General features: G+C 34.4%; 1 protein-coding gene across 3 annotated transcripts; it reads right to left on the bottom strand.

Moving 5' to 3' along the window:
• Positions 1-14,903: 14,903 nt before the first annotated feature.
• Positions 14,904-22,145, bottom strand: LOC107469278 (carbamoyl-phosphate synthase small chain, chloroplastic). Of its 3 annotated transcripts, none has more exons than XM_052255343.1 (11): positions 21,716-22,145; positions 17,800-17,984; positions 17,323-17,449; positions 17,137-17,225; positions 16,941-17,001; positions 16,784-16,851; positions 16,566-16,694; positions 16,293-16,399; positions 15,855-16,202; positions 15,219-15,384; positions 14,904-15,129 (listed from the first exon to the last, which is right to left on the bottom strand). In XM_052255343.1, the coding sequence occupies exons 2-11, from the start codon at positions 17,915-17,917 to the stop codon at positions 15,056-15,058; spliced, it is 1,287 nt and encodes a 428-aa protein (XP_052111303.1). In that variant the 5' UTR covers positions 17,918-17,984; positions 21,716-22,145; the 3' UTR covers positions 14,904-15,055. The 3 variants fall into 3 exon arrangements, with proteins under 3 accessions (XP_052111303.1, XP_015944141.1, XP_015944142.1); XM_016088655.3 differs by having other exon boundaries at positions 17,800-17,973; XM_016088656.3 differs by having other exon boundaries at positions 17,800-17,948; positions 21,716-22,144.
• Positions 22,146-22,972: the final 827 nt, after the last annotated feature.

Below are 22,972 nucleotides of genomic sequence, written 5' to 3'. Positions count from 1 at the left end.
AGAAAATAATAGAAGCCTGATACAAGAAACTCTTCAGGAGCCTTCAGTCGCAAAAACGGATAACAGGCTAGACATCTTGTCAGTTTCCGACTTAGATCTCGGATGGATGACGCCTCTAATCAAATATCTAAAATTCCACATCCTTCTTGAAGAGCAAAAGGAGGCTCAAAAACTCAGAAGAAAAGCGCATAACTATATCTTGGTACAAAATGTCCTTTATAGAAGAAGAATATCCATACCATTGTTAAAATGTGTCCCGGCCTCTAAGACAAGTGAAGTTTTGGAAGAGATACACAATGGGATTTGTGGAAATCACCTCGGAGCAAGGTCTCCAGCCAAGAAGGTGATACGAGCCGGGTTCTTTTTGCCGACTTTACAGAAGGACGCCACTGACTTCGTTAAAAAATGCTAGCCCTGTCAAATGTATGCGAATTTCCATGTCGCTCCCCCCCGAAGAGCTCATTAGTATAACTTCTCCATGGCCTTTTACAAAATGGGAATTGGACCTACTCGGACCTTTTCCTCAGGGGCCTGGACAAGTAAAATACCTTATAGTGGGAGTGGACTATTTCACAAAGTGGATTGAAGCAGAACCATTAGCCTCCATTAAAACTCAAAGAAGTCGGAAGTTTCTTTATAGGAATATCATCATCCAATTTGGGGTCCCACACTCCATTACCATGGATAACGGCACCTAGTTTACCGAATCTACATTTAGGAGGTTAGTAGCCAGGATGAAGATCAAGTATCAATTCACCTCGGTAGAGCATCCCTAGGAAAATGGGCAAGCTGAAGCGGCTGACAAAGTTATACTAGTAGGATTAAAAAAAAGGCTACAAGAAGCAAAAGGGGCTCGGATTGAGAAGCTTTCTCAAGTATTATGGGCCTGAACTACACCTCATTCAACTACTGGAGAGACACCCTTCCGACTTGCTTATGGTAGAGAAGGCATGATCCCTGTTGAAATTAATGAGCAAAGTCCGAGGGTGAGTTTTTACGATGAGGTCGGTAACGTTCAAGCCCACAAAGAAGAGCTCGAGTTGCTCCCATAAGTCCGAGAACGAGCCCAAATAAGAGATGTAGTGCTAAAACAAGGGATGGCAACAAGGTATAACCAAAGGGTCATTCGAAGAAGCTTTACCTCAGATGACTTAGTTCTCATCCGTAATGATATCGGGGTGAACAAGTCGAGAGAAGAAAAACTCGCTGCAAACTGGAAGGGACCATACAAGATAGTTGAGGTCTTGGGAAAAGGCTACTACAAAGTGTATGACCTAGGAGGCTTCTAAGGTCATGGCACACTTGCAATATGAAGAGATATTATAGCTAGAAGCAAACCTCGTTCCCTGATGTACTCTTTTTTCCGACTTCATGATTTTTTTTTCCAAAAAGAGTTTTCCTAGAGGGAATTTTAACGAGGCATCAAAGTGAGGACTAGGGGTAGAAAATACATTCCCTTAGTAGCAAAAGCACCCGTGTAAAGCCACGTTTAATTAGTAATAATATCTCTCTCTTATTTATCTGTCTGTTTAGAATTTTCATTTACCATTACTATGATACGCACCGATTTAAGCTCGAAAAAGTGCAAAAATCCATTTTTTAACCTAGATGGTAGGCAAGATAAAGCGACGAGGTACAAATCGTGTAAAGAAGTTATAAAAGACTATCCTAATAGCTCGGAAACAAGATATCGAATGGCTTACAAGCCGGATAGCCCGAGCAGATCAAAATGTATCGCAAGAATAATCTAGGTAACGGTTCAAAAGTCCCCTAAAGGGACCAATGCAAACACAGATAAAGAGAGGTCCATCTAGTCAAAATCTTCCACAAAGCTTTATAAAATCTGAGGTTTAAAAAAGCAAGGATTTCTCCAAAAAAGGACCTTGTAAACTAAAAATTCTTCAAGAAAAGTCTCATCAAGCGGCAAGAAAGAAACGGTATCACATAATAAAACGACTACTTTGTTAAAGGTCCTATCCGAAAAGGACCAGAAACAAAAATTGTTGTTTAAAGACCCTATTAAGGATCAAAATGTCAAGGGACATCCACAAAACATACAATGGAATACATTAAAAGTGTTCAAAAAAGGACCCACAAGCCGGGCCTTAATAACTTCTTCACTTGGGACCAAGAAGAGGATTTGGATCATCAACAGGAGAGGGGGTCGGATCGACTACAGGAGTTGGAGGAGTCGAGGGAATCTCTTCGGCGTCAGTAGTCAGAGCCCCTCCAGGCTGAGAAGAAGAACTCGGCAGAAGCCCTTGCATTGGTCCGACCTCACGGGGAGGGGATTCAATTATACGCTGGCCCATCATCTTCAACTCGGAATCAGTCTCAGGATGTGGAGGGGAAACTATCTCCCCATTAATGACAACCTTATCGGGGTGAAGAGGTGATAGGTCTAAATCGGGGGCGATAACTTCGACTTGTTGCTTCAGTACCCTAAACACCTCCTCTGTACCCTCGACGATAGAATCCTCCAAATCCTGAAAACTCTCTTGAAGTAGCTCCACCTCTTTTTTCAAATCAATATTGGTCGAAATAGTCTCTTCTTCTCTTCTTGATACAAAGTAATTTACCCTTGAAGGTGCTCCAAAGAAGATTGGGTAGCACCTAAAAGGGTTTTTTTCCAGTATATCAAGAAGAGTGGTACAAACCCCGGCAGTCCGAATTCCTCCTCGGATTAAAATATGAAGATGATTATGGATAGCAACATCATCCATAACAATTTGGCTATGTGGAAGAATATGCTTCCTAAAAAATTTTACTCCGTCAAAGTCGGTGTCCCCGACGTTGGAGGCACCGGCATCCGAGATCTTGCATTTCTTTTTCTCAAGTTCTGAGGAAGAAAGGACTGGGGGGACAGAAGCAGGAGGAGGAAGAAGAGGAGTAGGAATTACATTCACCGAAATTGGCTGGGAAGAAGTCTCCAAACCTGAGCTTTGAAGCCGAGGAGGAGTGGAAGAGGTTTTGATCTCTTGTGCAGCAGCTCAGGCATGAGCATTCCGCTTCGCTTCCTGCACCTTTTGGTAGGCAGCTCTCGACCCACTCTTCATTTTTTCTAAAAAAAGAAATAAAAGCAATTAGTGTACAAGCCGGAAGTGAGAAACATCACCTAAAAATTCAAAAACTACCTAGCTCAGTTCTAACGAAGCTCGGAGATCCAAGAAAATTTTCTTGGTGTCCATATTTGGAGCCCGTCCCCAAGCCTCTCGACAAAACTCTACCACAGCCTCCTCTACCTCGCCCAAATCTACCAAGCGGTACTTCTCTACAAGGGAAGTTTTGACCTAGTACAAAGGAAAACGGGACTCATTATTTTCATTCAGAAAAAAGGGATGATGGCCTTCGACTGCTTGGACTTTGAAAAAAAATTTTGAAGTCGTGGAAAGACTCATCAAAAATTGAAAAAACTTTTTGACCTTGTATAGCTCAAAAAGAAACTCATTGTTTCTTATTCTTAGCACTAAAAGGCTTTGTTAAGTGGAAAAAATAGAAAAAGGTCTTTAAAGAGATCGAAAAATCGAGTACAAGACTAACAAGTTGGTAAATTTTAAGGAAACCCCAGGAATTGGGATAGAGTTGGGTAGGAGCTACTCCATAATGAGACAACACTTCCATCTCAAAATCGGAAAATGGAAGGGTAACCCCTAGACGGGTAAACAGATAGTCATACATAAAGATAAAATGGGGGGTCAAAATCAGTAAACCTCCCACAGCAAGCTCGGTCCTCAGGGTCTGGAGCCACTAATTCATATTTGGATTCATCAGCATCAAGACTACAAATTCTATGGTGTTTCCTAAGTTCGGTCACAAAAACGTCATCCACTATGGGGTGTTCAGAAAGAATAGAAGAATCTACCCATCTCAATAAGGTTTCGGGAACTCGAGACATTTTCAGAAATAGAAAATATGTAAACGTACCTACATTACACAAAGAAAAAGAGGCATCATGAAAAATTGGTTCGAAATAGTTCTTTTCAAATAGAGAAAGAAACAACCAACAGTCATAACAGGAACGATTTTTGCAAAAGAAAAACACAAAATCTTAGAGTTTTTTATGATAAATAGTAAAGAAACCTAAATCTCCCCCTCAAGCATACAGCGAACAGAGGCAAAAAATATTTGGGAAGCAAAGAAGGATGCAAACTAAAAACAACTAACCTTTTCAAAGAGGTAAAAAGTTCCAGTAGCAGATGGATGAGTGCTGCAGCAAACGGAAGCCAAAGGTTTCTGAGTAAGAAAGTGAAAGAGCAAAGAAATGCAGTTTTCAAAGAGGAGACGAAAAAAAGAAAGAAAAAGGAGGAAAGGTATTTATAAGATACCAGGAGCATAATTGTAAAATTATCCCCCTCATTAAGAAGGGGCGCCGTTACCAATATAACCGCTCTCCACACATAAATGCGAAAAGCCAAACGGATGAGACGATTGACAAGACACGACGATTGATGAAATCACGTCGTTTTCTCAACTTGGGGAGAAGATAACGATCTAGGCAGACCCGAGTTCTATTAATACTCAAATCCAACTCCTATTAAAGAGATCGGACTCGAGTAGGGGCATTGTTCATACCCTGACCCAAATCATAGGACCAGGCCCAAATTGAGCTAAAAATCCCAATCTAGAAAATTGGCCTACACTGCCTATCCGACCTCCTCAAACAGGTCGGGGTCAACATAAACAGGCATTTAACACTTATCTAAGTGAATACCTGCCTTCGTAAATCTCTCTTCCACTTCTAGAAGGGAGATCTCAACAACCCTAAGATAAAGGGACGATTATCCGCCATCAGAAGTGGAACTACTTCATCGGTGGTTATTGGCTCGTCTCCTATAAATACCCTGACACACTCAGGTACATCTAAGTCCAATACACTTAAACATGCTTAATCCCTTACTGACTTAAGTATCGGAGTGTCTTGCAGGCACCACCCCCACCATTTCAAACACAACTCGGACGGTGGCTCTCTGACGCTGGACAAGTTGGAAACCATCCTATTGAACGTTTGGCCTTCATAAGCAAGCTCAATCCATATCCGATTTCAGGTAATCCCCGGAACAGTTAGTATTAGAAAATTAAATAAGTAAGTTTTATTGTATTGGGTTATTTGGTACTGAAGCATGCATTAATCTCAAAATCTCTTCAACGAAAAGAAAAAAAATTGAAATCTAGAAAAAAAATATAAATTTGACTTATATATCCTTATTCTTCTCGTCACGGAATATGTCTTTAAATTGTTTTCATTAGCGTAATAATTACTTTTAAATTCTCTAAGATTGAGTTATAATTAGTTGTTTAATATTATTTTACATACACTTATCTTTTAAAATTCTAAAATCCATATTTAATCTATATTTAAATTAGCTATAATTTTATGATTCTCACATTTTATAATATGTAATCAATTAATTATTTATTTATTTAATCAATTTTTACTATAAGTTATTTATATTAAATTGTCAAAACTTCTTGCTACTCATTAAAAATACTCAACTACCAAAAATAAAATAAATATGGGAATAAAAACATTGAAAATATACCAAAAATAATAACTTGAATCAAAATATTTTGTAAACCCTGCTAAAATCAGTAAATAATTAGTCAATAACTTGAATTTTAATTAAGAAAATTAAAAATAAAAAATTAATATCAAAATAGGATAGAACTCTTCAAAACAAGAATTTTGATACCAATTTCAAAAATTTAGTCCAAAGTTAGACTAGATGGATTGAACCGGTTGAACCGAGCTTATAGGTCCAACCGGACCCATAACTCAAAATGGGGGCTTCTCCTTCCCCATTCAGCAACAAGAACGCTGAACAGATTGGGGGAGAGGAGAGCTTCCCAAACCCCCATCCATCCTTCCACCCACCATAACTTTTTCATTTGAGCTCCGATCGCCGTATCGTTTGCAACCACGCGTCCAGCGCATCGAGCTCTACGTTTTCATCGGATCAATTTCATGGGTAAGCTTCAATTTCATCTCAGATTCTCTATCCCCTTTCTAATTGTGAAATTGAGCACTTGTGATGAAATCTTGCCCAATTTAGTGTTTTAGGTTCGATTTAGCTTGTGGAGCTTATCGAGTTTGGGTTGCTATGCGTGTGGGTATGATAAGAATCACCTAAACCCTAGCCAAATCTTGATTTTATTATGTGAAATCTAAATTCGAGATATACATGTGTATTAGGTGTGAATTAGGTGGATATATGTGCATTGGAATTTAATTGTGGATATTTGGAAGTTTGGTGGATGATTGGTGCTAAGATTTTGGTGGATTTCTCAAGCTTGAGGGGTGTATATGTGACTAGTGTGGCTGCCTTGGACTAAACATAGTGATCGGTCAAGGTATGGTTTAGGTTTCGCGCATTTAATATGTAAGGCTCTGTGAAAACTTAAGCTAGGGAACTATAGGATAAGTTGAAATGATTAAATGCATTAAATGATTAGTTTTGTGATGTTGATGGATAAATTGATGATTGGGCTTGTGTTAGAATTAATGAGAATGAGTTATTGGTGTTAACGAATATGTGTTATTGGAAATTATAATGGTGAGTTGATGATGTCGTTGGTATATGTTAATGAAATTTTGTGGTTATGGCTTATTGATTGGTTAATGATGATTTTTGGGTTGTTATTAATGAATTGAGGAAGTAAGTTAATGAATTTTAAAGTTGTAGCTTGGGGTTGGAATGGTAAATTTGGAGTTATTGTATGAGTTATATGGGATGGTTTGAGCATGAATGTGTTAGTTATTGGTGTTAATGAAAAGGGACTTATTATGTTGCAAATGTGCAGGTTTTGTGAGTAAAGGTATGTGAATTTGGTAAAATGAGGGTTTGGTATAATTTGGTAAAACTAGATTTTTGATGAACTTTGGTAGTCCATAACTTGCTTCTCAAATCTTGGATGAAAATGAGGTTTGTTTCAAATTAAAGAAGGTTTTAAAAGCTTGAAAATGATATAAGATTTGCGGAAAACCGAATTCTGTAGAGGAAGCTATGGACGCCAGAAATTCGGTGCTAAAAACTGAAATTCTGAAAGTTGCAGCAGAATCAGAAAATTCTGATGTGTGCCCACACACACAGCTGTGTGCACGCACCCAGCAGTAGCAGAAACTTATCTATGTGTACGCACGCCTTGTGTGCACGCACACCTGGTGTTTTTCAGAAAGTGTACGTACGCACGCCTTTGTGCGCATGCACACACCAGGATAGGCTTTCTGTTGGTAGCGCTAGCACAGGTGAGGCGCATGCATACCAAGTAATTCCTGGTTGGTATGCGCACGCACACGTTCTGTTTTCTTTTTAAGCTGTGCGCACGCACACTCTCTATTTTTCCAGCACCTATATTTTTATGATCTAAACATGGTTTTGAACCTCTAAACACCTATTTTTGCCCTGTTAACCCTAGATTTTATTAGTAAGCCTAGTAATTAGCGGAAGGTAAAAATTTGAGGTAGCATGGGGATGAAGAAAGGGGTAAAAATGATGAGTTATAAGGAAGAGATGTGAATGTTAATTGAAGTTATGATGCCATGACTTTGATGAATGATTAAATAATGATTATGAATATGAAATTGCTTACGAATGATGATATCTAAGATACGAGTTTCTCTAGGTAACAGAACCGTGGCTTGCCACCACGTATTCCAGGTTAAAACTCGATACTTTGTTGACCCTACGTTGTAAGGGTGACCGGGCACGTATAAATTTCCGGGTATGGATATCTCTCATTGAGTGATATATAAATGACTGTTTGAATGATGAATGAATGTGAAATCTATGCATAGACTCATGAGGATGCGCGACGGGAGACAGTCTAAGGTTTTCAGACTTGTCGGATTGGCTGGATAACCGACAGATGAGCCTTATCAGCCATAGGACAAGCATGCAACATGGGCATTTGTGTTGTTTTGTCTGCTATGCATTACTTGGGATTGCCTAACTGAATATTTATCATGCTACTTGTTATATTTGCTACTTGCACTATCTGTTTCCTATTTGTGCGTGAAGTTGTTTGGTTGCTTGTCTCTGCTGAATCATGGATGATGGAGGATCGGAGGAAGATCGAATTGGTTAGGTGCTAATGTTAGTTTTTAAAGTAAGTAGATTTTGGATTCTTAGGTCACCTACCCTTTTTATGGCTTCTGCTTAGAGTTTAAGTTTTATAACTGTATAATTGGAGTTCTAGGATTGCCTCTAGCATTCCCAGGATCTTATTTATTATATGCGTGGCACTGTTACCATGTTGAGAACCTCCAGTTCTCACCCCATACTGTGTTGTTGTTCTCAGATGCAGGTCAAGAGGCTCCTCGCTAGGCGTCTAGATCCCTGAAGAGGAGTAGTCCCTGGGCATTTTGGATTTTCAGTTTGTATATGTATGTCCATATGTACTAGCTTGCTCTCTAAGAAACTTAATTATTTTGTTCCTCAAAGAGGTTACAAGAGAGTTAGGGACCTGTTTCTGTATTTTGGGTTTTTGGGATACTTATGTATATATATGTAAATATTCTCCGGCCAGCCTTGCCTTCGCAGGCTGAGTCAGGAGCTAGTACCACTGTATTCTTGGCTCTCTTTTACTCTTTCTCTTATTCATTATCTCTAACCTTTAGGTTTCTTAGCATGCAAGTAATTCTATTTCTTGAGCGTTGCGCTTTTATTTTGCGAATTTGTTTTACCCATATTTCAAGACTCCTAGTATATTATCTCTTTCCACTATTATACGTAAATATTTTCTGATTAGAGGTCCGTAACACCACACTACTTCTATTCTACAACTTAAGCATAAAACTCTGTGTAGTACGGTGTTACACATTTTAATCCTTCGTAAAAAATCCAGAACCAAACAACAAAAAATAGTAATTTACATCAATAAATTAATTAAAAATCAATTTTATACTGATGTCTTAAATAGAAATTTGTTACACGTCTGTCCTAAATAGATCCATAGAAATCAAATAAGGAAAACTCAATTTGAACATTTATATGAAAATCGAATTAACCTTATTTGATTTAGTACTTGTACAACATATACTTAGTAAATTGAATCAACCTAATTCAATTATTACTTGTATAAATTATTGACATTTTTTACTTTTAAGTTAATCATTAACTTCAAAACATAAATATCAATAAGAAAATACCTCTTATTTGAATTCAAATAAAATATCAAAAAAATAAAAATGAATAAGAATAGAAATTCATATTTTGTTTAGTTTAAATTCCAAAAAATCTATATTTTTACAAACTTATGAATTCAAAACGGAATAATAAGCAATTTTTTAAAATTCATTAAAAATCATTCTTTGACTTATTAGCATCCAAAAAATCATTAGTGAAACTTTTGATGTTAAAAAAGTTATTGTAAAGTATAACCTTTTAAAGTGACATAGGAGTTAAAACTTTAATTTTTTGAGTCAGAATAAATATTTTATTTGAATCCAAATAAAAAATATCAACAATTTGTACAAATAATAAATTAAATCAAGCTAATTCGATTTATATGTAAATACTTAAATCAAATTTCTACTTGATTCGATTTATATAAATCTATTTAAGACATGCGTGTAATCAATTTTTATTCAAGACATTTTCATAAAAATTAATCTCTAATAAATTAATTGATGTAAATTATCCCAAAAAAGCTCATCTATCAACCCATAATTAGGCTTGCTAAATTAATATTATTGAACTAAAATAACATACCACTTTAGGAAACCCCATAGTTAAGTATTTATAATCAGTAGAAAGAAGTTTTGACAATTAATATAAATAAATCTGGTAAATTAAATGAATAATTGATTAATTGATATATTATAAATTGTAAGGACGATAAATTTATAGCTAATTTAGATACAGGTTAAAATTTTACTCTAGACTTTTAAAGGGTATTTTTAAGTAGATGTGAAATAATATTAAATAACTAATTATAATTCTAACTTGAAGAATTTAAAAGTTATATGAAATAAACAATTATTAGACTAACGAAAACAATTTAAGGATATATTTTGTTATGAGAAGAATAAAGATGCATAGGTCAAATTAATTTTTTTCCTGGGTTTTGAATTTTTTTTTCGTTGAAGAGATTTTGAAATTAAATTCATATTTCAGTACCAAATAATTTAATACAATAAAAATTATTTTATCTTCTAATTCAACAACATTAAAAGCCTAATAAAATAGGCCTAATTCCATCTCTCATTAATTAATTTAAACCTAATTATACAAACAAAACACTGTAGAATGCGAGGATACAGATATTTCTCTTGGAGTTATCTTGTACTGACAGAGTGTTTTGGAAAGCCGTTTTTGATTGTTTGCTGAACGGTGTATCGTGAAGCGACCACGAAGTCGAGTAGCTCATGCTTGAAAGGAATTGGCTCCGTTTAGATAGAAGGTGTTGCGCCTGGATGTGCGAGGATTGGGCCTGGGTTGGATGGACTTCAAATGAAGCCTTGGATATAAGTGGGCCGCGGGAGCATCATGGTTGAAAGGGAGGAAAGAGTTAAAAGTATATTGCAAGATTAAGTAATTTTATGTTGTATGACCCTTGACCACAAAAAAAAAAAGAGGTTGTATGACCCAAATGAACCCGAACAAAATAAAGGAAAAGAAAGAATAAATGCGCCTGTACTAAACTTTTGGTGAACACTAAAGAATTAGTGTGTGTTTGGATTATAGTTTGTAGGGGTGTGCATGGGCCGGGTGAAACTGGGTTTAATGTGATTCACACCCGACCCGAAATATATATCGGACCTATTTGTTAGACCCGAATCCGACCCTAGACTCGATGAAACCTATACACTTTCGGACCATGATTATACCGAGTAAAAATCGGGTGAAAATCGGACCGTTAACATTATATTACCTTGATACCTTCTTGTAAGTTAGCATGTAAAAATATCCAAATTTCCAAGATTCCAACCATTATTTGACATGATAAAATTCACTTAGAAAAATATAATAAGAACTAACTCTTCTCTAAAATTAAAGCATAACCATAATCAATATTAATATTGTCTAATAACACCAAATATTTAAATCAATACAAATAACACAAGATTATGCATTAGTCTAAAGTCTTATGCATTTTAAACATAAAACATTAATTTATAGTCTTATATATAATGACTAATAACACAAAATATTAAGGATTACAATACTTAAATTTCACATAATAATAGCCATCATCCATCACTAATAACACAAAATATTAATTATGTATGATGACCGGGCCACCGGACTGATTTCGGGTGACCCGAGCTATGACCCGGACCCAACCCGAAATAATGACCGGGTCTATTTTTGAGACTCATACCCGGCCCTAAATCCGATAAAATCACACCAAATTAGCCCCAAAAGTGTTCGGGACCGGGCCGGGTCTTCGGGCCGGGTCGAGCCATGCACACCCCTAACAGTTTGCAAATGAAAATTTGTATAAAATTGATTTTGTAAACTTAATTTTGGTAAAGAATAAGTTTGTATTGAAGTGATTTATGTTTGACTATCTTTATATCAAAATGGATTATAGTAAAATAAATATTGCTTGGTTTATACTACTCAATCATATTAATTAATTTTATAATAAAATTAATATTTATTTATTAAAATAAAAATAATATATAAAAATTAGCAAAATATATTTTATATTAAAGATAAGAAATATAAACTATATATATAAGAGTATTTAATCAAATATGTTACATTTTTTTAATTTTAAGTATTAACATGAAAATGTTAATTTAGTATTTTTTTACATCGTATTTTTGTTCTAATACTCTCAATAATCTTATTCTTAATATTATTTTAAAATTCAACATTTATGATTTCATTAATACCTATGATTAATTTTTTTATTTAATTTGTCTTTTTTTAATGGGATCATAATCTATTTTACAAAAAAATTACAATAAAAAATTGTATATACCAGAATTATAATTATAAAAAAGAATACTAAAAATAATAAAATTAAATATTTATCTTGATAGTGATGGAAACAAATCTAAACATTTTTGATGATATATTTTATATAGTGTATTTTTAGTTCTCTTAATACTCTTTTTTAGTATTCTATAATTTATTATTATTATTATTATTTATGGTTAATTTTTGTTTAATTTACTTTAACTAATGGAATCAATAAATCATATTATAAAAAACGAATAACAAATATAATATACAAAAATCACAATTATAAAAGTGTATAATGTCAAACAAAAATTTAATACAAAAAATAAAAATAATAAATAATAGAAAAAGAGAGCTCATGTAAAGAAAAATAATAAAAATTCCATAAATAATATAATAACATGTCTAAAGGATAAAATTGGTAAAGAAAAAAGGGAGATTCTATGATGGTTACCCTAAAAATCAACATATTATGTTGTCAATAGCCGGTATATTAAGAGACTGCCACATATGTGAATTTAAGGGCCTTTAGAATATGGTGTATTGCTCTAGTATGATCAAGGAGTTATTTTTTCCGTTAATTATTAAATATAAATTAAAAATTAATATTTTAAAAAAATAAAATAATAAATTATATAAATTATACTTTTATAATTATGTGAATTTGGGCTATATTATAGAAATAATATGTAATTATGTATTATTTTCTTAGATACGGTTAAATGTAGAAAAAAATTTTGAAACAAAATAAATAAAATTAATTTTAATATTTTAAATTAGATTTACTTTAAAATTATCTCAAATTATTTCCAACGATAGTTTTCTATTTTTTTTTCTTTTCCTTTGATTTCGCCTTTTTTTATACTTCAAAATTACAATTTTTTTTTTGTTTTTGTTGCTTTGGACTTATAATCAAGCATTATGTAATTAAGTTAACAAGTATAACTCTAAATATAAATATTAAAATCTAAAATTTGATGATTTGAATGGCCTTCATTTTATTGAGTTTAAAAAATTTATAATTTTAAAATTATATTTAATTTAAACATAGATTATCAATATAAAATAAGTTTTTATTTTTCTTAAAAAAGGATTTTTGTTTAGTTATTTATTTTTTCAATTTATTTATTTTTTTAAATAAATAGTGACAAATTTAAGTCATAACATTTTGAATATTAAATTTGAGATAATTTTAAAAGTCTATTTTATGTTGAAAAGTTATATTTAACTTAAATGTAATTTAAAATTCTATTTTTCTAAAAAAATGTTAGATTTTTCTATGCTAATATTTTTATTAATATTATTTTTATATTATTAGAATTTACAGTTTAGAGTTTAAGTTTTAGAATTGAGTGATTAGTATTTAGAGTGTTAGTCAAATATTTACTAAAAGCTAATAAAATTTATTGGTCACTTAGCACCCGTCTTTTTTAAATCCAATTAAATAAATCTAATTCAAACCATTAAAATTATTTTGCGAATAAATTAATTTTATTTATTTTGTTTCAATTTTTTTTAACATTTAACCCTTCTAAAAAAATATTACACAATTACATATTATTCCCATAATATAATCTAAATTTACGTAATTAAGAATGCATATTTTATATGATTTATTATTTTACTTTTGTAAAATATTAATTTTTAATTTATATTTAATAGTTAACAAAAAAAATAACTCCTTAGCCATCACCCTATAGTTATACACCACATTCTAAAGGCCCTTAAATTTACATATTTGGCAGCCTCTTAATATGCCACCTATTAATAACATAATATGTTGATTTTTAGGGTAAGCACGGTAGAATCTCCTAAAGAAAAATAGATGTTTAATTAAAATGGCTAAAAGTCCGTTAGTGAAACGCAGAAGTTATAAATTGTTGCTTCTGGTAAACGTAATTTTGAATACAAAATCACTTCTGCGTTTGCCAAATAAAAAATTAGCCAAACAAAAAATTGAAGCTTTCAAGAAGTTTAAACGTGCTTTTTTTTCGGACGGTTCTGCCAAACACATGCTTAGTGAAAGTAGCTGTTTTAGTGCTGTACTCATTATAGGTTAATTTTTTAATTTAAAAAGTAATGAATAACGATAACGAATATTAAATACCTGAGTATGGCACTACTAGATTAACAGTAAAAAGATAATTCATGCAGTATTGCTAGAACGTTGAGATGTAAAAATATCTTAAAATAAATACAATTTAGATACAGTTTAAATGTGTTGATTCTATTTTTTTATTTGAACATTGACTAAATAATATAGTACAAGATTCAAATATGTAAATATATTTGTTAGCGCCATAATTATTGAAGATTGTATAAGACTAATCTGGAGTGTTCCAGTATAAGGTTTGTTGACTTTTGATCAGTATAGATGTGGGTATGCCTCCAAAGTGGATAAAGTCTTGGTGAATGGCAGTGTGTAAAATCAGCAAGCAGCTGGTTGTTAGGGTATTCCGAGTTTGCAGCGAAAACTCTAAAGAGCTATTCGGATCGGTCTGGAAGAGGAATGACGTTTTCAATTCGGTTGATGTTATGAAAGAGTGGGAGAGCTATTCGGATCGGTCTGGAAGAGGAATGACGTTTTCAATTCGGTTGATGTTATGAAAGAGTGGGAGAGTGTAATAATGAACCGCCTATTTTGGGTGAAAACTCGTAAAGTTAGGGTTTTGTGACAATCCACGCTAACGGACAGTAACGCCATGTAAAATGAGCCATCAACTACATCCACAAACGGGAAGATAACGTAGTGAAGTTCGCCGGAAATAAAGCAAATTCTATAAAAATATAGAAGTTCACCAGGGATCAAACGAACTCTGTTAAAATAACGGAGTTTACCTGGCGGCGACCTTACCAAGGCCCAAACAAATAAATGTATTTGGGAAATTAAAGTTCAAAAAACGTGTTTCTGAAAATATTTTTTTATTTATTTCAGAAAAAAAAAACCTGTAATTTGATTACATTGGTTTCTACTGCTCGATGGATCAAGCAAAATAGCAAGATAACTTGAGATTACTGCATTTAGAACTAAAACAAATGCAGCTTGATTGTTTTGTTCACAAATCACAATTACAGATCAAGCCGTGGAGACAATAATGAAGTACTTATTATTCGAAGTACATTACAAAGCATAGACCGAATATGGTTTACACTGTTGATAATTGGGGCTCAGATTTCTTTCTTTTTTCCTGCCTCATTAGATATACAAACTCCCTGAATGCTGCAATCATCAACAACTCCCATATTATTATCTATTATTCATCAGATCCAAATTAAAAGTAAAAAATAACCAAGCTGCTAATCTCTTACCGTAATCCGAATCATGGGGTCCTGGGGATGCTTCTGGGTGGTACTGGAGAGACATTATTCTCTTAGCAGGGAAGGCAAGACCAGCACAGCTTCCATCATTGAGGTTAATATGAGTAACCTCCACTCCTTCTGGCAAAGTGGCAGGGTCAACCGCATAATTGTGGTTCTGCCAGTTTATAAAGCAATTTACCATTATACATACAATGCGATAACAATTAACCATTTGTATACGACACAGACATGGACTAAGTTCCTAAAGCAGATTTACAAACTAAAAGGTTTTTCCATTCAAACTGCCACTGCTACAGTGTAAAAATGTAAGGTGAAAACTCGCATGCAAAGTTGTCTTCATGAGATGTTGATATTTGAAAATTCGTTCAATTGCAATTTAGTCAGATGTCAAATTATCTCACAATTCTCAACTATCAACTTCATATAAAGACAATTGCATGAGTCATTACCAAAACGTAAGCACTTCCTCCATATCTCACTCGTAAGATTTCAGTGTCTCGTTTACTTTCATTTTTAAGATGGAAGCAAGGTAGTGCCAACATTCCATATGATACGCCTAAAATCAATCAATCAGATACATTCATTGACATACTTAGGCGAGAGAGAAGTCCGAGAGCCACATACCTGAGCACTAATCTCAACATGGGTTGTTCGAAGGTTGCGAACAGGGTGATTTCCTCCGTGATGACCAAATTTCATCTTAAAGGTTTTGCCTCCTAAAGCTTGGCCAAGCAGTTGATGTCCCATGCAAATTCCAAAGACAGGCACCTTCCCTATAATATCCCTTACTGTCTCCACAGCATACGGAACAGCAGAAGGATCTCCAGGGCCATTGCTGAAAAGCACCCCATCTGGCTTCATCTTCAAAGTTTTTGATGCTGGCCATGTAGATGGTACAACAGTGATTTTGCAGCCATAAGACGCGAGTCTTCTGAGTATATTTTGCTTTATTCCAAAATCATAGGCAACAACCTATAATGCATAAACCAGAATGAAGGGCATATTAAATTACCAATATTATACAAAAAAGGAAGCAACAGTAATAACAGTGGTTATACTTACATGGAAAGTCTCCTGAGGCACTTTAGAATTAAATTCCCATTCTTGCTTTGTTTTATCAACCCATTCATGTGGAGTTTTGCATGATACTCCGCTTATAAGATCAATACCTAAAAATATTGAAAAGCATCCATGATCCATGTAGTTCCATACAACAAAAACAATAAAGCCTTTTCCCATTAGGTTGGGTCGGCTACATGGATCAAACGACGTCATTGCACCCTATCATGTATCATGTCTCAAGAATATTAGGAAAATAGATGTTCGTATGCTTACCAACAATGTCCCAAGATTGAGACATCTTAAGTAGTTCTTCGTCAGTTTTGGAATTGTCAGTGCTCAAGACACCAATAAGGCTGCCATCTTCCCGTAATCTGCGGGTGATTGCACGTGTATCAACATCATCTGTTGCACACCAAATTTTCAACATTAAAACCAAAACAACAAATTTTTACATAATAGACTTTCTCAAAGAACTATTAAAAAATACTTACAAATTCCCATGATATTCCTTTTTGCTAAGTAGTCACCTAGAGTTTCTGTACATCTCCAGTTTGAGGTGCTGAATTACTTATTGCAAGAAGAGAGTTAGTTGACTAAAAAAGTAAAGCTAAATTGACGAAAAGCAATTCCGGAGAATGTCAACAAAACCTGATACTCAAGCTTCTAATTACTAAACCCGCAAGGAAGCATTGTCTTGACTCCTCATCATCTAGCATGGGAGCATAAACATGTATTCATAATTGACTTCTCAACAACAACAAACCCTTATCCGCTAGGTGGGGTTGGCTATCATAATTGACTTCACAGAATAAAAAATAATTCAAGAGACGATATGAATACTCACCAAAATTTACACCAGTGTTACCAATATGTGGGTTTGTCATTAGCACAAACTGGCCAGCATAACTAGGATCAGTTAGAATTTCTTGATACCTGCAAAGCACATACATGACAAGGTAAACAACCGCACATGCACATTCTCAGATTAAAGTCATGCCAATAAGAAGACTGGATTTATAGTTCATCTCACCCAGTTAATGATGTATTGAAAACTACTTCACCAACTTGGGTTCCTGTAGCCCCAAATGACTTTGCTTTCCAGATTGATCCATCCTCCAAAACAAGTCTAGCATCTGATGTCTTCCAAGGTCTTTCTCCTTTAACCATTTATAAAGCAGGGAAAAAAACATTGCATCAATTTCCTTAAGATCTGGCTAATAACCACTTCAAGCATAAACTTACAGAAGCTAAACAAAACAGTCTTTATATATTTGACTAGCAGGAAGCATACTTCAGCTTAAGAAGTCAAGGGTGAAAAAGAACAAAAGCATGAAAAGAACAAGCTTTCAAATATTATCTAGAATAACAAGAAAAACTCAAGGCCCCATTAGTTAAAATTCAAGAATTTGTTGAAGACAAGATAAGAACAATTCATGTAATGTTTAATAACATTGCTTTACAAGATTTTTGAGGTGCCCATAAAGAAAAAGGAAATTGGGGAGGTTACCGGCAGAACATCTGAGGGTAAAAACGCGAACTTTGGAACTGGGTTGTGGCGACTTGGAACCGAAACGCTTGGAAAGGTCAATCACAGTGACAGGGAAAGCCAACACTTTTGTCGCCATTAAGGTTGCGAGAACCGAACCGATCGAGCGACTGGTTCAATAGTTCAATGGTTCAACTGAGGTTAAACTGATTAAGTAAATATAAATAAAACTATAAAAAATTCAACATATAATTTTAAATATTTAAATTCAATAATTTCTAAGCTAATAAAATTCAAAGTTTCACGATTTTACATAATAACTTGTCTATAATTTATCATTAAAAATTCATAAACAAATTTAAACATCAAAATTTATGACCGAAGAAAATCGAAACGCATTATGCATACTAGAATATGCTAAGTTAAGGGGAGCTCAGAATAAACATACTATCAACATTAGGAAAATTTCTTTCTTTTTATTTATTGATTTACAATCTCGTGGATCAAGTGTTCAATGTTAAATGATAATTCTAGTAAGGTTTGAGCACTGTAGTTTATTTAGTGGCATCTCACAAATACATTGCATATTTCCCTTAACAATTGCCCTGGATGAAGCTTTACTTTAAATGTTTATTCCAAGGTTCTGACAACCAACCGGTCATCAAACCGTTCTAGTTATTGGTTCACTGGTTTATTGGTTCAACCAAAATAACCGTTTTATAATAAAATAAAATAAAATATAAATAAACATATTAAAACATAATTATAATCTAATATAAATTTCAAAAAATATCATCCAAATTAAAAAAGATTTGAATCCTCTAAATTTTGAATTTTCACAGATGGGGCCAAGAGAAAACATGAGAGAGAAAACATTCAATGGTGAGAGATCACACTTTATACTCTAAAGTGAAAATCCAAAATTTAGAAGATCCAAATTCAATTAAAAGTATTAGATCAACCACAATGTTATAATATCATTCAAATATAAACTCAAAAATCAAATAACAAAAAAAAAACAACCAAATATAAAATACCAACATCAAAATTTGCCATCAATTATCAAAATTTCCAAATACATAATCTAAGATCAAACAGCAACCCAATGACAAGAAGTCAAGAACAATGAATTAGTCAAGAGTAATGAATTAAATTGATTGATACTATCATCTAGCCAATAACAAAATTTAGTCAACAACAACCAATGACAAACAACAATAATAAGATCAAGATTAAGAACAACAATCCACAACAAAAACAATTTACCAAATTAACAAATTATCAAAATGTCAAGAACAGCAGAACATCCTAACAATCACAAGTTATCAAATTAACAAGTTAATAAGATCAACAACATAACAAAACTAGTTAAGAAAAACAAGTTAATCCAATCGAAACAAGAACTGGAACTGCAACCTACTAATTAAAACAACCACCAGCTAAAATAAGAACTGCAACCTTCATCCAGTCATCCTTTCAAAGCATATATGGTTCTGAGCAATTATCCCCAATTTAACCAAATGCTCAACTAAGTGATTCTGCTGCACCAAAAAAAACTAAGCAAGATCTTCAATGAATAAACTAAATCATACTGATCTAACCAAGCAAAGGAGGGAAGGAACGTCTCTGAATCTGAACAACAAATGAACAAAAGAAAAAGCAAGAAAACAACCATTGCTTTTGGAGAGGAAGGAAGTTGCGACGGTTGCTATGTGACGGAGGGGAAGGAAGATGCGACGCTGCTACGGTGGCTTCCAAGTTCGCAGTTGCGTCGGCAGCGGTAGCAGGCGGTGGCTGGACGAAGGTGACATTGGAGCAGGAGCTCGATGAGAGGGGCTCGGACTGGCTGCGTGTGAGAGGGGCAGCAGCGCGTTTTGGTTAGGGGGCAGGGGTTTAGGGCTAGGGTTGGGGCTGGTAAGGGTTACCTACCGTGCCGTTTCCCGGTTTTGGCATTTGACCGATTCGCTTTTCCCTTCGGTTTGCGATTTTGAAGATCTTGCTTAGCTTTTTTTCTTATGCAGAATCACTTAGTTGGGCATTTGCGATAATTGTGCAGAATCATATATGCTTGAAAGGATGACTGGATGGAGATTGCAGTTCTTATTTTAGCTGGTTGTTGTTTTAATTAGTAGGTTGGAGTTCTAGTTCTTGTTTCGATTGGATTAACTTGTTTTTCTTAACTTATTTTGTTATGTTGTTGATCTTATTAACTTGTTAATTTGATAACTTGTGATTGTTAGGATGTTGTGCTGTTCTTAACATTTTGATAATTTGTTAATTTGGTAAATTGTTTTTGTTGTGGATTGTTCTTAATCTTGATCTTATTATTCTTGTTTGTCATTGGTTGTTATTAACTAAATTTTGTTATTGGCTAGATGATAGTATCAATCAATTTAATTCATTATTCTTGACTAATCCATTGCTCTTGACTTCTTGTCATTGGGTTGCTGTTTGATCTTAGATTATGTATTTGGAAATTTTGATGATTGATGGCAAATTTTGATGTTGGTATTTTATATTTGGTTGTTTTTTTTTTTGTTATTTGACTTTTGAGTTTATATTTGAATGATATTATAACATTGTGGTTGATCTAATACTTTTAATTTGGATGATATTTTAAAATTTATACTAGATTATAATTATGTTTTAATGTGTTTATATTTTATTTATTATTTTATTATAAAACAGTTATTTCGGTTGAACCATTTGTTGAACCGATTGAACCAGTGAACCAATAAATAGAACGGTTCGATGACCGGTTCAGTTTTCAGAACCTTGGATATCACAAACACAAAGATTAAAGAGCTCACACTGAATTTAATCGAGCTTAATTAGACACTGTGTTTTCACCTCAGGAAGAGATGCAAAAATCCATGGTTTTGAGAACCGGACTGGTCAGCAAACCGCTCTAATCACTGGTTCACTAGTCTAACCCGGTCCAACCATGGTTCAATCGAAAAACCGTTTTAGAATAAAATAATAAATAAATTATAAATAAACATCCTAAAATATAATTATAGTCTAATATAAATCTTAAAATATCTTCCAAATTTAAAAACACTACATGAAATTTTATCTTCCAAATTAATAATTTATAAATTTGTTGTCAAACTTGACACCAAGTGTATTCCAGAAGATCACTGACTTCAATACTAAAGAATGATATTAGAGGCTAAAAAAAATCATACAGTTTCATACCCTCTAATATATGCTTACAAGCATGAGCATATACGCAGTTTTCCTATCATCTTTGTTTCTTTTCATTATGGCAGTAATTTCATTTGGCTTATGATTTGTGATTTGACTGTGAATCTTCTATTAGAGAACTCAAGTTACAAGTGTATTGAATACATTAATATAATTAGGGGTGGTAAGGCTGGGCTTTCTCATTGTCAAATAAATATGACAACTGGAACTGGAGAGAAAAGCATATATAATACAAAATATTTTATTATTAAATCAGCGCAGCAGCAGCACAGCACAGCCAGACATCAAATGATCATTCAACAAACAATCATAAATAATTGAAATCAATAAATCAACATCACAGTAAAAAAACAGCAGCTTTCATTAACACAATAAAAAACCCAGCTGCACAACAGAACCAGAAATCAAATAAATCATCAACAAAAATTCAAAAACAACAGCGCAAGAAATTCAAATACAGCAGCAGCAGCATAGCAAAGCCATTTTTTATCAATAATTTCAACAAAAACACAAAACCCCTGTAATCTTATCCATGATTTCACTTTCAGAAACAGAGTTAATCAACTAAGAACAAGCAAGAATGAGGGTATCAATTAATCATCAAGCAGTGAACAAATCCAATCAACCAAGAACAAGTCAGTAACATAGTTAAAATTCATTATCAACCAGTGAGCAAAGCCAATCAACCAAGAACAAGAGCTGAACAATTCTAGTGCATCCGAGACATTACCTTTGGCGAGGGCAGGGAGCGGAGAATTGATGGAGATCGACGGACGACAGGAAGCTGGCAACGAACACTGGCGAGCTGGCGACAGACGACGGGAGCTGGCGACGAACCCCACGGACAGACGACGAGCGAAGAGCTGCGGAACAGGACCTGGAGACGCTAGCGTTGGACGAACGCGAGGAAGGCCTTCGAGCACGCCGAACCAGGAGGATTGGCAAACGACCACCACGAACCAAGCAGCGACGGTGAGACACGCGGTGGCGCTATGGAGGCTAGGGTTTTCAAGGAAGACTTGGATGGAACTATGGAGGTTAGTGGGTGGACGGATCAAGTGATGCGATTCTGAGGGAGTGAGGGAGGACTGAGGAGCTCGAGAGGAAGGAAATGCTGCTGAAAGTGGCTGAATGCGAAGAGGAGGCTAGGGTTAGTGGGTTACCGTTTTTCCTTCCTCTTTTCTCTTTAAGAACGAAACGGCGTCGTTTCCATTCAAAAGGTGAAAACCGGCCGTGTTACGGTTCGGTTCGACCGACCAATTTTCAGCCGGTTCGACTAACTGTTTTTAAATTTGGCGATTATAACTTCTAACTGAACCATAATTCTTGTCCTCTCTGTTTTTATAACCTGAACTAGGGGTGGCAAACTGGCCTAAAGCCGACAAGTCGGCCCGCGTAACCTGTCAAAAAAAGGCGAGTCGGGCTAGAAAATTGGGACCGCCAAAGAGCAAAAGCCCGCCTAACCCGCACTGCTTAAACCGCGGGCTTTGGTGGGGCGGGATGAGCTTTCCCGCCGGGATTAGTGTTTCTTTATAATTACAAACACTTTAATATTTGTGAATATAAAAAAAAATATAATTTTCTTATCCCTTTAAAAATTATAAATTTATTAATATGATTATAAAATTATATATATTATTTAGTAGTTAATAGTAAAAAAAAATGAGTTTTGGCGGGTTTAGCCCGCAGCGGGGTGGGGTGGAATTCTAGGACTGTCTCACTAGGTGGGGCGGAGCGGGACGGGGCGAGCTTCCCAGCATGCCACCCCTAACCTGAACTAATCCATAAATAGAAATTTTAAAATTGAACTCATCCATATTCTTAACAAATCAAGTCAATAATATTCAATAAGAATAAATCTCTACATTCAAGTCATAATAACCCTAACCAAGTCCAACCAAGTATTTTAAATTCACGCGCGTACGTTTACTGCCGTCACTTCTTTCAAATTCGCGCACGCAAGTTCTTCTTCTTCCCGATGTTGCAT

This window comes from Arachis duranensis, chromosome 10 (genome assembly GCF_000817695.3).
Source record: "Arachis duranensis cultivar V14167 chromosome 10, aradu.V14167.gnm2.J7QH, whole genome shotgun sequence".
NCBI lineage: Eukaryota > Viridiplantae > Streptophyta > Magnoliopsida > Fabales > Fabaceae > Arachis > Arachis duranensis.
Note: the sequence above shows the minus strand (reverse complement) of the source record. Positions and strands in the feature narration are given on the sequence as shown.

Excerpts from the sequence above, each read along its gene's own strand:
- LOC107469278 (XM_052255343.1), bottom strand. The coding sequence starts at position 17,917 with ATGGCGACAAAAGTGTTGGCTTTCCCTGTCACTGTGATTGACCTTTCC. Across the intron at positions 17,450-17,799 it reads TACCCTCAGATGTTCTGCCG|GAGAAAGACCTTGGAAGACA; the intron begins GTAACCTCCCCA and ends AAATGGTTAAAG. Across the intron at positions 16,852-16,940 it reads ATTAGAAGCTTGAGTATCAG|CACCTCAAACTGGAGATGTA; the intron begins GTTTTGTTGACA and ends TAAGTAATTCAG.